The 15132-nt window shown below is 47.4% G+C and overlaps 1 protein-coding gene across 1 annotated transcript in view; it reads left to right on the top strand.

Annotated features, from left to right (window-relative positions):
• Positions 1–14250, top strand: part of plxna3 (plexin A3) — a 43384-nt gene extending 29134 nt beyond the window's left edge. Inside the window, exons 14-38 of the mRNA XM_086112640.1 lie at positions 1071–1167; positions 1928–2118; positions 2192–2340; positions 3552–3672; positions 3792–3928; positions 4007–4177; positions 4264–4357; positions 5235–5354; positions 5700–5819; positions 5887–6030; positions 6578–6812; positions 6909–7051; positions 7161–7316; positions 7496–7596; positions 7686–7752; positions 7954–8100; positions 8177–8336; positions 8457–8560; positions 8648–8744; positions 9612–9689; positions 9823–9935; positions 10041–10210; positions 11890–12102; positions 12354–12504; positions 12614–14250. Of these exons, the coding sequence (XP_085968766.1) occupies positions 1071–1167; positions 1928–2118; positions 2192–2340; positions 3552–3672; positions 3792–3928; positions 4007–4177; positions 4264–4357; positions 5235–5354; positions 5700–5819; positions 5887–6030; positions 6578–6812; positions 6909–7051; positions 7161–7316; positions 7496–7596; positions 7686–7752; positions 7954–8100; positions 8177–8336; positions 8457–8560; positions 8648–8744; positions 9612–9689; positions 9823–9935; positions 10041–10210; positions 11890–12102; positions 12354–12504; positions 12614–12706 (3372 nt within the window). The 3' untranslated portion in view covers positions 12707–14250. The remainder of the gene's footprint in view (positions 1–1070; positions 1168–1927; positions 2119–2191; positions 2341–3551; positions 3673–3791; positions 3929–4006; positions 4178–4263; positions 4358–5234; positions 5355–5699; positions 5820–5886; positions 6031–6577; positions 6813–6908; positions 7052–7160; positions 7317–7495; positions 7597–7685; positions 7753–7953; positions 8101–8176; positions 8337–8456; positions 8561–8647; positions 8745–9611; positions 9690–9822; positions 9936–10040; positions 10211–11889; positions 12103–12353; positions 12505–12613) is intronic.
• Positions 14251–15132: the final 882 nt, after the last annotated feature.

Here is a 15132-nt window from a genome sequence, read left to right as displayed (position 1 = left end):
AGCCAATCAACGGCACACACCTGTTCCCAGTTAGCCTCTTCAGCTGTGGGATGTTTAAAAAAAAAAGCGCTCTAATGAGCCCACCTCATCTTTCTCAGTCTTTTTTGCCACCTGTCCCAGCTTTTCTGGAACGACCAGCAGCCATCAAATCGAAAGCTCATAATTTTTTGCAAAAAAAACAACAAAAACAATCACGTTTATTCGTGTGAACATGAAACCGCTCGTCTCTGTAATGCAATCAGTTCGATCCAGGTTGGACGTGATTTGCGAATCATTGTATTCTGTTTTTATATATGTTGAACACGTCCCGACTGCATTGGAATTGGCTTTTGTATTGCTCGTTGTGCTTTTGGAAAGAACCGACATTTGGAGGGCAGTTTTGGAGGCCCTATTAAATGTACTGTCAATTGATCCCTAACCGAATCGTTACATCTGTGTACTTTTGTTCAAATTCAATCGTATGTGTGTGTGTGAGGTTCACTTGATATCAGATCAATTCAATTGACTTCATCTCATACCAAAGCGCAACAACCACAAGTCCTGCTTAGAAATAACTCGCCACTCGGTCTCGAATAACAAGTCTCATGAGAACGTGTGCGCCGAGGCTGTTCGCTGGGCTCAGCTGGATGATTTTAATGGTAATGGAAGCATTAGGCACACGCACGCAGAGAGTCACTGGCACAAAGAGATGGATTCAAATGCAAACATCACATCAACAGAACCCCCCCCCCCCAAAAAAAAAAACATTAAAAAAAAAAGGCGAGTAGAATGCAGAGTTAATCATTTGATGCTGGCTGGAATGAGATCTTAACAATACGCATTCATACAGTACCCTGTGCAAAATTTGTATCTCACACCACCAAATTCCCGTTGAAGGCTTTGGGAGTTCCCCATGACGCAAAAACTCCTGGTTCTTGCGTGGATTTTCCCTCCCGCATTTCGAAAACATGCTAGCATGTCAGCTTCGCTTAAGTCACTAAATTGTCCCGAAATGTAAGTGGAAATGGAAATGCGTGTGTGTTGACATGAACTAATGTGTTGACATATTTGCGTGTCCTTGCGCGGCGTAGTACTGGTACGAGGGAATGGAAGCAGCTGACCTTCCGGTGGACTTCAACATCGTCTGGGATGGAGATTTCTTCATTGACAAGCCGGTGTCCATGAAAGGTACTGTGCGAATTGACATTCCTAATCTGTCCCCTGTCGGCGCTGACCAGTTTTCCACACTGATGTCCACCGAGGACTCCTTTCACGGAGGACGAGAGAAATAACATCGTACGGTGGGATTGGGACTGTGCCGGCCCGCGAACAATGAAAATCAATGGCCAATTGCAGTGAAAAAAAAACCCAAAAACATTTATACCGTATTTTTACGGAGCATTCTGAAGCGCGGTTTCAATGAATGGGTCTAGCGGTTAGAACTTTTCATACTTAAGGCTCACCGGGTTGGAAGGCCGATTAACTTTTGTATGTTGCTTTATTCCATGCATCCACGATCAACGCCGTTTATCCTGAACAGGGTCGCAGGGAGTTGCTGGGAGCCTCTGGGTAGATGCTAGACTACACCCTGAACTGGTCCACAGTCATTCGCAGGGCATATATAGAAGCAAACAACGAACCCGGCCTCTGGTTCTCCCCGTGCATGCATAGGATTTCGCCGGCTTTCCTCCCACATTCCAAAAACAGGCATGGCAGGCTGATTGAGCACTCTCAATTGTCCTTCGTGTGAACGATCGTTTGTCATTGTGAGCCCTACGATTGGCAGCCCACCGGTTCAGGGTGTAGACAGCTGGGATGTCCTCCAGCACGCCCGCGACTCGCGTGAGGATAAGCGGTTCAGACGGACGCATGTCTTCCTCCTACAGTCTTTTTACTCTTCCGATTTGTTCCCGCCTCTTCCCTTGCTCATGCGGCGTTGCGCGCACAGCGTTGCTCTACAAGTGCGAGGCTCAACGCTCGAGCTGCGGCCAGTGCTTGAAAGCGCCCACCGCCTTCCAATGCGGCTGGTGCGCCGAAAGCAGGAAGTGCGTGCTGCGTCAGCACTGCCCGGCGCCGGAACACAGCTGGATGCACCACGGACGCCACAACCTGCGCTGCAGCCACCCTCGCATCAACAAGGTAGGAGTACCCGCCTCACTCCCTCGGCGCCGCCCCCCACGCCCGCCATCTCATTCAAGTTGGTGTCCCGCAGATCGCTCCTCTGACGGGACCTCGCGAGGGCGGGACTCGAGTGACCATCGAGGGGGAAAACTTGGGTCTGCAGGTGAAGGAGATCACACACGTGCAGGTGGCCGGTGTTCGCTGTACGCCCGTTCCCTCGCTCTACATCAGCGCGGAGAGGTCAGTGTCGGCCAAACTTTTTTTTGGGGTGGGGGCATCATTGGAGTGTGCTGCCTAACACCATTCAAATCACAGTCATACCTCGGTTTTTGACCATAATCCGTTCCAGAAGACTGTTCAAAAACCAATTTGTTTGAAAACCGAAACCACACTCTTTAAAAAAAAAAAAAAAAAATCTTTATTGATCACCTCTGCTCACAATGGAACGCTACACGAGGACGCGTCACTTCCTCGTGGAAGGAAGGCGAGAGGAGTCAAGTGACGGATTCAAGTGCGCTCAGTTTGTTCGAGAACCGAAATTCAGTCATAATCCGAGGCATAAAAAAAAAAAAAAACTCGAGATTTTTGGTTGAGAACAGAGACGTTCGAAAACCGAGGTTTGACTGTATTGTACACACTGAGTTGAGATGTGACCAAGACGGGACTGACATCTATTCAGCGTGCAGCCGACATTTGGTAGATAGTGACCGAGTGCAACAGTCAATCACAAATTTCCACGACTAAATAAAGCTTGCCTTAAAGTGATTCGAATTCCCGGTATTAATAGTCGACTCAACCGTAAAGATTCCACAAATGATCATCTCAAAACATATTATTTGAAACACTCGCTTGAAATTTCGCTCCGAAAACTACGGGAAACAGCTGACAGCTAAGCACGTTCAATGTAATCAATGTCCAGTTACCTGCATGTCCACATCAACAACGATGAAGATGATTACGATGATGGGGATGAAGGAGGACTGCATAGCAAAGCGCATGCCGACACTTTTTGGTGTGCTGTACCGGTCAGAAAATGTGCCTCTTAGTTGTCCGCTGGGCTGACAGGCCAAAGTGGGGCGTCGTGATTCCCACTTGAGTGTTCGTCAGTACATGACGTATTCTTCCAGCGATGCGGCAGGCGGCCAATTCATATCGCGGCAGGCCGCGTCCTGCCTCGGACGCTTCGCCAACGGGATTCCTAATGCCGCAAGCGTCACCATCGTAAACCCACAAAAAGTGTCACTTATAGGCCGCAACGTGCAGCCATCAGGATGTTGTTGACATCCATTCGGCGTTTAGTTTACATGTGACTGACTTGTATTCAGTGTGCGGTTAAAATGCAGCCGACGTGAGACTATGTTGTATTCGGTGGGTTGCTGACATTTGATGGACAGCCAATTAATCTGTGTGTGTGTGTGTGTGTGTGTGTGTGGGCCTGCATGCACATACAGGGTGGTGTGCGACATGGCTGAGGCGCTGCTGCCTCATTCTCCTGGCGGTGCGGTGGAGTTGTGTATCGGCGTGTGCAGCGCCGAGTACCGCACCATGTCCACACAAGCGTACGCCTTCGTGGTGAGACTTGGTTCACGTCCTCACCTTTGTCTCTTCTTGTATTGTTGAGAGTGCCAAGCAGACTCTTGATGCCCCACCCCACCCCCACCCCCATCCCTCTCTCTTTTGCTCTCTCGCAGAGTCCCAGTTTGAGCAACGTTCGTCCAGAGAGAGGTCCGGTTTCCGGAGGAACCAGACTGACGGTGACGGGTCGGAACTTGGACGCCGGCAGCAGCGTGTCGGTCTTCATCGACAAAGACGAGTGTCTGTTCGTCAAGTAAGTCATGAGCACGGAAATCGTTGCTCGCACAAACCGCAGTCCAAGTGGAACATTCTTCTGATTCTTCTCATCCAGACGCATCAATCGGGAGGTGGTTTGCATAACTCCCGCCTCACCGTCGGGAGTTGGCCCCGCCCCCATCCGCCTGATGATCGATAAGGCCGAAGTGACCAGCTCAGAGATCAAATACACGTACACGGAGGACCCAACCGTCACCGCCATAGAACCTAACTGGTCCATCCTCAAGTAGGCCTGCGCCCACCTCCGCTGTCCGCCAATCACAGCACAGATGTCTGACGCCCCCACTTGCGTGTGCGTGTGTGCGTGCGTAGCGGTAGCACAGTGATCACCGTCATGGGAACCAACCTGCTCACCATCCAGGAGCCCAAAGTCAGAGCAAAGTATGGCGGCGTGGAGACAAACAACGTAAGGCCGGCCACATCTCGATGATATCACATGTTATGATGTCAAATTGAAATGACCCGGCATGCCGATGACACCACATTATTATGATTTGACACCACTTTTTTTTTTTTCCAAGTCAAATAGTGATGGCCTCACGTTACTTGGGCATTACATGATTATAATTTCACACGGTGATGAAAACTTATTGTTCTCCCACCACCTGGCTATGACCTCACGTTGTGATTAAAATTAGGAATAGACCGATTCGCGGCCGGGCCGATTAGCGGCGCCGACGTCGGGCATTATAACAAATATCGGTATCGGCTTTTAAAAAAAATATGACGGCCTGCAAGAGATCAATTTAATAAAACTGTGTGAAACTTCAGAGAACTATTTCTTTAAATTTTAACTACATAAAAGCTGCTGCTGAGCCTGGGAACTCTCTGCACTTCTTTTTTTAAATTTAAGTAAAAGTTGAATGTTTCAGTTCTTTTGACATTTTGGAAAATGTATTGTTTAAAGCTGTAGAGAGCTATTGACTTGTTTCTTGTGAGCTCCTTGACCTTTTTGTTGGAATTTTACAGCCAACATTTCTATTGTTTCAGATGAAATAAACAAACAAAACAACATTTTTGCAATTCTGAAAAGTTCTTCAATAAACAGAGGCTTAAAGACCTTTCGACAAAGTTAAGTTGGAGGTTGCCGTTTTTTTTTTTTGACACCAATATTTTCCCTTTGACTGAAAATAAATTTCGGCTCCAAATATCGGTTATCGGCCTCCTTGATTACTAATAGATCCGTATCGGCCCAGAAAAAGACACATTGGTCTATTTCTTATGAAAACCTATTGTTGGTACCTCATGTGGTTATTGGCTCCCACTCTGGTGTATGTCCTCAGTTCTGCACGGCGGTCAATGACAGTGTCATGACGTGTTTGGCTCCCGGCCTGGTCTACGGCAAACCCAACCCGCCGGAGGGGGCGCTTCATGCCGATGAGTTTGGCTTCATCTTGGATCAGGTGATGCGCGCGACGTTGGTACAACTTTGCACCAACACCAAGACGCGTCTGTTCTGAGCATGAAAGTGGACGAAGCATGGAAAATGGACTAAGATTGGGACTGCTCGTTCTCAATCTAACAGAAGCCGGGGGCTTGCCGTTAGCCCAGCGGTATGTGGGACGGAATCAGGGCTGGCGCGATGCACAAGGCAGCTCCTCAGATTAAATAGTCCATTTTCATATATAATGAATTCCTGAAGTTTTATTTTTGAGCATAAATGTGATCATGTTCAACTTTACCTCGAGTAAATCAATATTGTTGACGTTGTTATTCATGGTTTGGTGCGATGATATTTTGGCCGTCAGGTGTCATCTGTGCTGGTGCTTAATTCCACCTCCTTCACGCACTACCCCAACCCGACCTTTGACCCCCTGGGCACCTTAGGAATCCTCGAGGTCAAGCCGGGGTCACCCATCATCCTCAAGGTGAGAAACACCCTCACAGAAAGTCCCGATTTGGAGCACCTCATGTGAGAACTGCCTTCGCGTGCAGGGGAAGAATCTGGTCCCGGCCGCCCCCGGCAACAACCGTCTGAACTACACCGTTCTGATTGGCGAGTCGCCGTGCTTGTTGACGGTGTCGGAACATCAGCTGCTTTGCGATTCGCCGGAGTTGACCGGAGAGCAACGGGTGCTGGTGAGCGAGCCCTTCGCCCACCACGTCCTCTTCCATTAACCAACAAATCTGTTTTCAGGGGAAAGGCGAAGTCTCACAATTCAGTCAATTCCACAGCATTTTAGTTCATTAGTATAGTGAAACTCCTCTACAACGAAATCATGTTTGCAGCAAGAACTTTTTCACAACAGGGGGCTTTTCACTGTAGCAAATTTTATCTCAGATGTAAACACACACACACACATACTTCCTGGACTACTGCGCATGTGTAAACCAGTGCGGTGGTTGCTGTTGCCGTTCCCGAACGAAGCAGCAGAGGTCGCTGTGACATGCTGAGGTTGGATTACACTTTTGCAGAAGGCTTGTTTTCGTTGTAGTGAATCTCGTTGCGAGAGAAAAAGATTCTGTATAACTGAACAGGGGGACTTTTCATCATAGGGGGAGCAGAAAAGTGGGCTTTCATACAAGAACATTTTTTCACACTAGGGGATATATTCGCCCATGTAGGTTTCGTTGTAGAGGAGTTTCACTGTAGTCGGCGTTAACCTCCGGCTGCAATTTCCCGTAGATCCTGGTCGGAGGTTTGGAGTTCTCCCCGGGAACGCTGCACATTTATTCGGACAGTGCCCTCACGTTGCCCGCCATCATTGGCATCGGCGCAGGTGGGGGCGTGCTGCTAGTAGCCATCATCGCCGTACTGATCGCCTACAAGCGAAAGACGCGCGACGCCGACCGCACACTAAAGCGTCTTCAGCTCCAGATGGACAATCTCGAGAGCAGGGTGGCGCTGGAGTGCAAAGAGGGTGCGCACACCCACGCACGACCAACACACACATACACGTGCGCGCATGTGCATGTGTCTATTTTTCATATTTTTCGCATGTGTTCGTGTTGTGTAGCCTTTGCCGAGCTGCAGACCGATATTCAGGAGCTCACCAACGACATGGACGGAGTGAAGATTCCCTTCTTGGAATATCGCACTTACACCATGAGGGTCATGTTCCCAGGAATTGAAGAACATCCTGTACTCAAGGAGCTGGATGTATGTCACACACGCACACAAACACAAAAACCTTCACACAGAGCAAGTTTAAAAAAAGCACAGTCAGTGTTGCCAATTGAGTGACTTGTCTGACTGTGTGTACTTTCAGTCGCCGGCCAATGTGGAGAAAGCCCTCCGACTTTTCAGTCAGCTTCTCAACAACAAAATGTTCCTGTTGACTTTCATCCACACGCTGGAGGCTCAGAGGTCGTTCTCCATGCGGGACCGCGGGAACGTGGCCTCGCTGCTGATGGCCGCGCTACAGGTACCGCCTCCTCGGTGCGAAATGCGCTATCGTGCTACCGAAGACACCTCGGTTTCTCAAAGGCCTGGCATCATTCTGCCAGGGTACCTAGCTCGTACGCAAAGCTAACGTAGCATTTTGAACATGGCCTTCGGGCTAGCGCCGTGGTTGCTCTACTAACAGGCGTGGCTTTACATCAGGGTCGCATGGAATACGCTACGGTGGTGCTCAAGCAGCTGCTGGCGGACCTTATTGAGAAGAACTTGGAGAACCGGAACCACCCCAAACTGCTGCTGAGGAGGTCCGTTGGCGACCATTGACCCTGACCGCCCCCGTGTGTGGGTTCAACCGCTCCGACTTACCGTTTGACCTTTGAACTGTGTGTTGCAGAACGGAGTCTGTGGCTGAGAAGATGCTGACCAACTGGTTCACCTTCCTTCTGTATCGTTTCCTCAAGGTGATTGGCATGCTGGTGTTTGTTTTGCGCGCGAGGAAGTTAAGATGCTAATTAGCTAACATAGCCTCATGGTCAACCACAAGAGCTGGGCGGAGCTCGCGACACTTTCGATACGATTAAGACATGATTCGCTACAATTTGCCGCCATTACAATGCGATTCTCTTCAATGTGTTTTTTTTTTCTCCCCCATTTGCCGTCAGGAGTGTGCCGGCGAGCCTCTGTTTATGCTCTACTGCGCCATCAAGCAGCAGATGGAGAAAGGGCCCATCGACGCCATCACGGGCGAAGCGCGTTATTCCCTCAGCGAAGACAAACTCATCCGGCAGCAGATTGACTACAAGCAGCTGGTAACGCCCACGCGCGCGTATGCTCGCACGTGCACGCAGTTGTGCCTCCGCAGACCATCCGTCATCTCCCTTTTAGACGATGATGTGCATCCCCCCGGAGGGCGAGGCGGGAACGGAGGTGCCGGTCAAGGTGTTGAACTGCGACACGGTGACGCAGGTCAAAGACAAGTTGCTGGACGCCGTCTACAAGGGGATTCCCTTCTCGCAGCGACCGCAGGCTGACGATATGGATCTCGGTAAGGTTTTATGAATGAGCATACGCATGCCTAACATTGTGGACCACACGTTCGATTGTGATACATTTCACATGATAAGATTCATTTCAAGTGTGTGTGTGTGTGTGTGTGCGTGTTCAGAGTGGCGTCAAGGTCGGCTGACCAGGATAATCCTGCAGGACGAAGATGTGACCACAAAGATTGAGAGCGACTGGAAGCGACTCAACACGCTTGCTCACTATCAGGTCTGTTGTTCCGTCCGTCCGTCCGCCCCCCCGTCAGGTGACCAGGAAGCGGCGTGCAGCCTTAGCTGAATGCTGATGTGTTGCCAGGTAACAGACGGCTCCCTGGTGGCCCTGGTCCAGAAGCAGGTTTCTGCTTACAACATCGCCAACAGCTTCACGTTCACCAGATCACTCAGCAGATATGGTAGACACACACACACACACACACACCTTAACCTGGACCGCGCGTGCGGAATTAGGCTATATTCGTGATTTAGCATCTGTGCTACCTGTCCACTTGTAGATGGCTCTTAGATTTTTTTCGCTCGCTGGCGAATTGAATTCTACAATTGTATCATAATGGTAGGAAATTGTATTATAACAATAGTGAATCATTTTGTAATTGGAGTGAGTCGTATGTTAATGAGAGTGAATCATAATTGAAACGTAATTGTCGTGAATAGTCTCATAATCGGCGTGAACTGTATCCTAATTGCAGTGAATCATATAACAATTGGCACAACGTGTATCATAATCAGTAAATTGCGTCATGATCAGAGCGAAACCAATTGTTTCGTCATCGTAGTGAACCTCATCACAATTGTCGTGCTCCGTATCGTGCTTGTCGTCAATCGCATCGTAAGCGGAGTGAATTTTGATCAGAATCGCAGGGAAACAGATCGTACTCGGATTCATTCGTATCGCAATAGTAGTGAATCGAAAATTGCAGTAAATAGCTGTAATGAATCAAACGATCTTCGGAGTGAAATGTGTCTGAATCGGAGTTATTTGTTTCATAATTACAGTTAATTTAATGGTCTCCTACTTGTCGCAAATCATATCGTAATCGGATTGAATCATACCCTAAGTGAATCGTATCATGTGAATCGTATTGTAATTGGATGCGAGTCCTATTCTAAGTACTTTTACCAATGCAGTGTAGCTAATCGAAGATAAGAAACAACCAGAAGAGCCACAGTGTGGGGACAGTTCGCTGACACACTCACGAGCGGATATTGTCAACGCACGACCACACGCACACAAACTAACCACAGCGTGCTTGTACATGCAGAATCGTTACTGCGCACATCCAGTAGTCCTGACAGTCTGAGGTCCAGAGCGCCCATGATCACACCGGACCAGGAGACAGGTAGCTGCCATTTTGCTAACAGTGAGCTAGGACAAGTGTTACATATGCTACATTGTCGGTATACTTGACGCAGGCATAGTATGAAAGTCGGAATTTGGGTACGGTGACATGGCTAATCTCGCGTGTGTTTTAGGAACAAAACTTTGGCACCTGGTCAAGAACCACGAGCACAGTGACCAGCGGGAAGGAGATCGCGGCAGCAAAATGGTGTCCGAAATCTACCTGACGCGCCTGCTGGCCACAAAGGTGTCACGATAACTCCTCCAATATTGAGGACAGCGCAAATTGCACACATCGTTCGGGCGGTTCGGAATTCAACGCCAGCATGTGCTTTGCTCCACCCGCCAACAGGGGACGCTGCAGAAGTTTGTGGACGACCTGTTTGAGACTGTCTTCAGCACGGCCCATCGAGGCTCTGCTTTGCCGCTGGCCATCAAATACATGTTTGACTTTCTGGATGAGCAGGCTGACAAGCGACAGATCAGCGACCCGGACGTGCGACACACCTGGAAGAGCAACTGGTAGGATAACAGATCAACAGAAATGGCTTTTTGTCTCCCGAAATGTATTTTCGATGTTTAAATGTTTTTTTTCGAGCCCATCAAGGTTTTTGAGATATGTGGGGGGTTTTTTTGTTTTTGAGCGAGGATATGTGGTTCTGAAAATGGCTGCATGGGGGTAAGTGAGATCTATAAAAGCTTGCGCAATACGGATTTTACGATGCGTTGTAATTTATAGAGGAATAAAAAAATCCGACGGTTGCTGTCCCTAACCCTTAATTCATAAATATTACCGTGTATTCCACATTAAAAGGTACACTGGATTATGAGGCGCACTTTCAACGAATGGCCTATTTTGTAATTTTTTTCATATATTGGACGCACTGCATTATAAGACACAATCTACAATGCATCCACTAGATGGTGCTACACTCAAGGAAATGCCAACACTACACTACACCCGGATTTAAATAGCGACGATCAGATGTCAATAAAACTTATTGAATAAAGCAGCGAAACAGTTCACTTAACCAACAGCAAGTTCGAACATTGACTCGTTTACGTTGAACTCTCTTGCCGCTGCTCTAGTTCCGTGTTCAACTGCGAAACCGATTGCCTTAAGTTTGAACTCTGCGTTGTAAGCATGTCTCTAGCAAGGAGCCATTTTGGGGTTGACATATTACCGTAATGACCTTACACAAGGCGCGTCGGATTTTAAGGCACGCTGTGAGCTTTCAAGAAAATGGAAGGCTTGTAGGTGCGCCTTTTAGTGCGGAAAATACAGTACGAAATATGACAATATTCTTGTATTAAAACCTGATGTGCTAGAGAAAAGAATTAGCGCCAAAAAACTGTCTTCAAAAGTTTCTTTGCATCGGTGAAGATACGATTCACTCCAAAGACGCTAAGATTCACTCAGATTATGATAACATTCATCAGAATTAGCGTTTGATTCACTCCGATTCAGCGATGGCGACTTTGTTTTTGCTATTCCGATTGAAATCATTCCGAAAGAAGAACTCTGTTCTTCTTTTCGGTTTACATGTGACCGGACAGTTTACATGTGACCGGATCTCTTCCGATCTGCCGTTTACATGCGCCACTCTGTTTATTAGTTCACCTTTGTGACAGCCGTGTGACACGCGGAAATCGATGTAAACGTCACGCGAGTTATCACGATGGAGTTCGTTCGTCTATTGAGCATTCGTTTCGATTGGTTTTAACACTTGGATGAACGCAACCTCTTGATAAAAACAAGTTACAAGTCCACAGAGCAGCCCCGGTAAGTGGCTGTCATTTTCAAGTGCGCATATGATGACGTCACTCTGCATTTCCCTCCAGACAGAGCACGCGCCGACCGGACGCGGCTTGGGTAGTCTGACTGAATTGTTTACATGACGCTGGTTCAAACTGGCAAATGGAATAAACCACTCCTGCGAATCGGCTTAAAATTCCATTCCGATTCAACCTTTTTATACCGATTCTGGTCTTTAAATGAAGGCATTTTCATTCCGTTTGGTCATTCGGATTCATTTAAATCAGAAGACGGGGCTCCATGTAAACCTGCCTTACGATGATGATACAAGTCACTGATCAATCGTTTACAATTCAAATATATGATAATGACGTCTTACGTGGTATACACACCACTTGCTATACTGTGCGATCGCGCTCTCATGATTGGCCGTCTGCGTGTCCAGTCTCCCTCTTAGGTTCTGGGTCAACGTCATCAAGAATCCGCAGTTTGTTTTCGACATCCACAAAAGCAGCATCACCGACGCTTGCCTGTCGGTCGTGGCCCAGACCTTCATGGACTCGTGCTCCACATCGGAACACCGACTTGGAAAAGACTCCCCGTCCAACAAACTGCTCTACGCTAAAGACATCCCCAACTACAAGAGTTGGGTGGAGAGGTACAGTGGCTAACACACAGACTAGCTAGTGTAGCCCCAAAGCTAACTATAAGACCGAGGTAGAGAGTCGGCTCGTACACCAAGTCGCTCATAAAATCGAATAACCAACTGCACGAGCTGTGCACACGGGTAGCAAACATGCTAACGAGCCAATATTGTCTCAAAGAAATCGATGGTTACGTTACATGCTAGCAAGCGCGTTACTAGATGTCCATCAAGACAGGCTAAGTATTTTATCGTGTTTCTTGCAGGTACTACAGAGACATCGCCAAAATGCCGAGCATTAGCGACCAGGACATGGACGCCTATCTGGTGGAGCAGTCGCGTCTGCATGGCAATGAGTTTAACACGCTAAGCGCGCTCAGTGAGCTTTACTTCTACATCAACAAGTACAAGGAAGAGGTGAGATAATAACGCTGATAATCATACATTGTATACTTGCGTAGTACGAGAATTTGGTCTGGGTTTAGCTAATAAACTGACCAGGCATATGATGATGATGATGATGCAGGTTCTGACTGCGCTGGACCGCGACGCCTACTGCCGCAAACACAAACTGCGCCACAAACTGGAACAAGCCATTAACTTGATGTCAGGAAGCTGAGGAGGCAAAACCGAGACGCCTGCGAACTGGGGGAGGGGGGTCTGATTTCTTTGATTTTTATTCTGAACTGCACCAATCAATCAACGAATTTGCTATTTATTTGCCAAGCGACGGGCTGGGACCCATTTGTGGAATTAGCATCGGGAGCTAAACGGGGGCTGCGAAGGACCCTCGACGCCATGTAAATAACCACAACAGGGCAAACGAGCGACCACTAAGTGAACATCCAATCACGCCACGCCTGCTGACCGACCACAGCTGTGTCCCCTCATCCCTCATTGGTCAGCCACGCTGGCCTCCAATTGGCTGGGAGAACTCTTTTCGTGTTTACTGCCCCTTTCTATCTGTCCCCTGACTACTCTGGACTGCACCACTTTTGCGGAACATTCCGGCGCCGTTCTTGCCCTCTTTCCCGGAGTGCCATATAAAGACCTGAACCAAGACCGGAACAAACTCGGACCAAAGCCGAGATCAAAGATCGAAGCTGAAACGGACTCGATTTCAAAGACCTTGTAAAGTAGAATTAAAGAGACAAAACGACGACGTTTACATTTGGCATCGAGGGGAAGCTGCTGATTGGCTCTTCACAAGGAAGGAAGGAAAGCCACTACTGGACCAACGCCACTGTGTGAGTGTGAGTGTGTGTGTGTGTGTGTGTGTGTGTGTGTGTGTGTGTGTGTGTGTGTGTGTGTGTGTGTGTGTGTGTGTGTGTGAGGAAGCAACAGACTGAAAATGCTCGTTCAAGCTGTTGGGTCAGGTCTAATTAATGAACTCAGTCGACTGAAAATGTTAGCTCGTATTTTTGGGTCGGGTTTAATTACTTAAACCGACAGACAAGGCTCGTTGATGCCGTTGAATTAGACCTAATCCCTGAAATCAACAACTTGATAATGTTATTGCTGTTGGTTTAGGTCTAACGATTGCAATCAACAATCTGAAAATGCTCGTTCATTTTGTTGGGTCAGGTCTAATAACTGATATCAGCAGACTTGAAAATATTAGCTCATGATGTTGGGTCTGGTCCGGTTACTGAAAACAACAGACTGAAAATGTTAGTGGGGTGGCTGTGGGGTCAGGTCTATTTACTGAAATCACACATGCACACAGGGGTATTTATTGATGAACTTCTTTTATTTAAATCATTGTTTACACATTATTTATTATGGGTGCCAACCAGCCAGGTGTTGATGAACTTGCTGTCGTCGGTGATGGTGGCATTTGACGGGAGCGTCGGTCACACACATGCTTATATGCCTTGCCATGTAAATGTTGTTTGTCGGGGAAACCATACCACGGGGAGTGGTCGAATGCTTGTAGGAAACACTTGACCGGGAAGATTCTCCATGATGTCATCAGAACAAAAAAGAAGGAAAAGAAACATGTTTATTTATGAAAACATGTTTGAGCATTGCCTTGTTTGATTTTTACTTTGAAATGTAACCATGACCACCATGTCCATGTAATAGCCTGTCTTTTTTTCTACATCGCCATTGCCTTGGTTTGGACTTTGTTGACGTCATTACTAAAGTGTAAACCACACCTGACTCTGCCTCTAACTTGGGACCTTTGCTGTCTAACAGTCAAAATGGGTTTAGGTTTGCCGCATGCCAGCTAATAGACTGTGCCACTACAAAAAATGGATTCAGAAAGTGTGTGTGAGACAGCAGCAGTACAGCAAGTAGAGCGTTCCACTACGACTTGTGATGTGAGACATTCAAACAATCCAGCAAATAGACAGTATGGCGCCCATGTTGTTTTTGGAAAAATTGACATAAGTGTCTCCCATCAAGGAGATAATGTTGCGAAGATGTTAGTTTTAGGTTTGCGACATCACGATAATCCAGCAAATAGACAGTTTCACTTCCATGTTGGTTTTAGACCCTTTTAACAGATGCAGTCCAGCAAGTACACAATGTCACTGACGACATTTATTTTTGGACAGGCACTGGGATTTCTTTCTCTCCTGAGTTTTAAGGGGAGCTTGACCAATATGTGGGTAGGGGGCAGAAAAAAAATTCTCGATTTGCATAACTTCACTGACTTAAAGAGGTTCTTTTAATTTTTTAAAATAAAAGCATGATATACAGTAGGAGTATGTTTGACATAAAATTAGTTCAAACTGAATTTGGCCAAGGAGAATTCCGGGTTCCCAAAGCATGGAAAATGGTTGACCAATTTTCCACGGAGAATTACATGGAAAACAAAGGGGGGCGGGAGGCGGGGGTCAGTGGTTCCGAAAAAGCTTGAGTTGTCCTACGAAAAAAAAAAAATCTCCCTTTGCCTCTCTCTGTCTTGTGAGTGAACACAAACGGGTTCAACAGACATCTGTTTGGAGCTGCCTTCAATGGCCAGCATAAAACACTCGCGCTTTATGTTTCAGTAGTGCCGCAGCAACCATGACGACTGTGTCGAGATTGCGACTATTA

Source organism: Hippocampus guttulatus, chromosome 1 (assembly GCF_054856545.1).
Source record: "Hippocampus guttulatus isolate MCC_2025c chromosome 1, RoL_Hgut_1.0, whole genome shotgun sequence".
Lineage (NCBI taxonomy): Eukaryota > Metazoa > Chordata > Actinopteri > Syngnathiformes > Syngnathidae > Hippocampus > Hippocampus guttulatus.
Note: the sequence above shows the minus strand (reverse complement) of the source record. Positions and strands in the feature narration are given on the sequence as shown.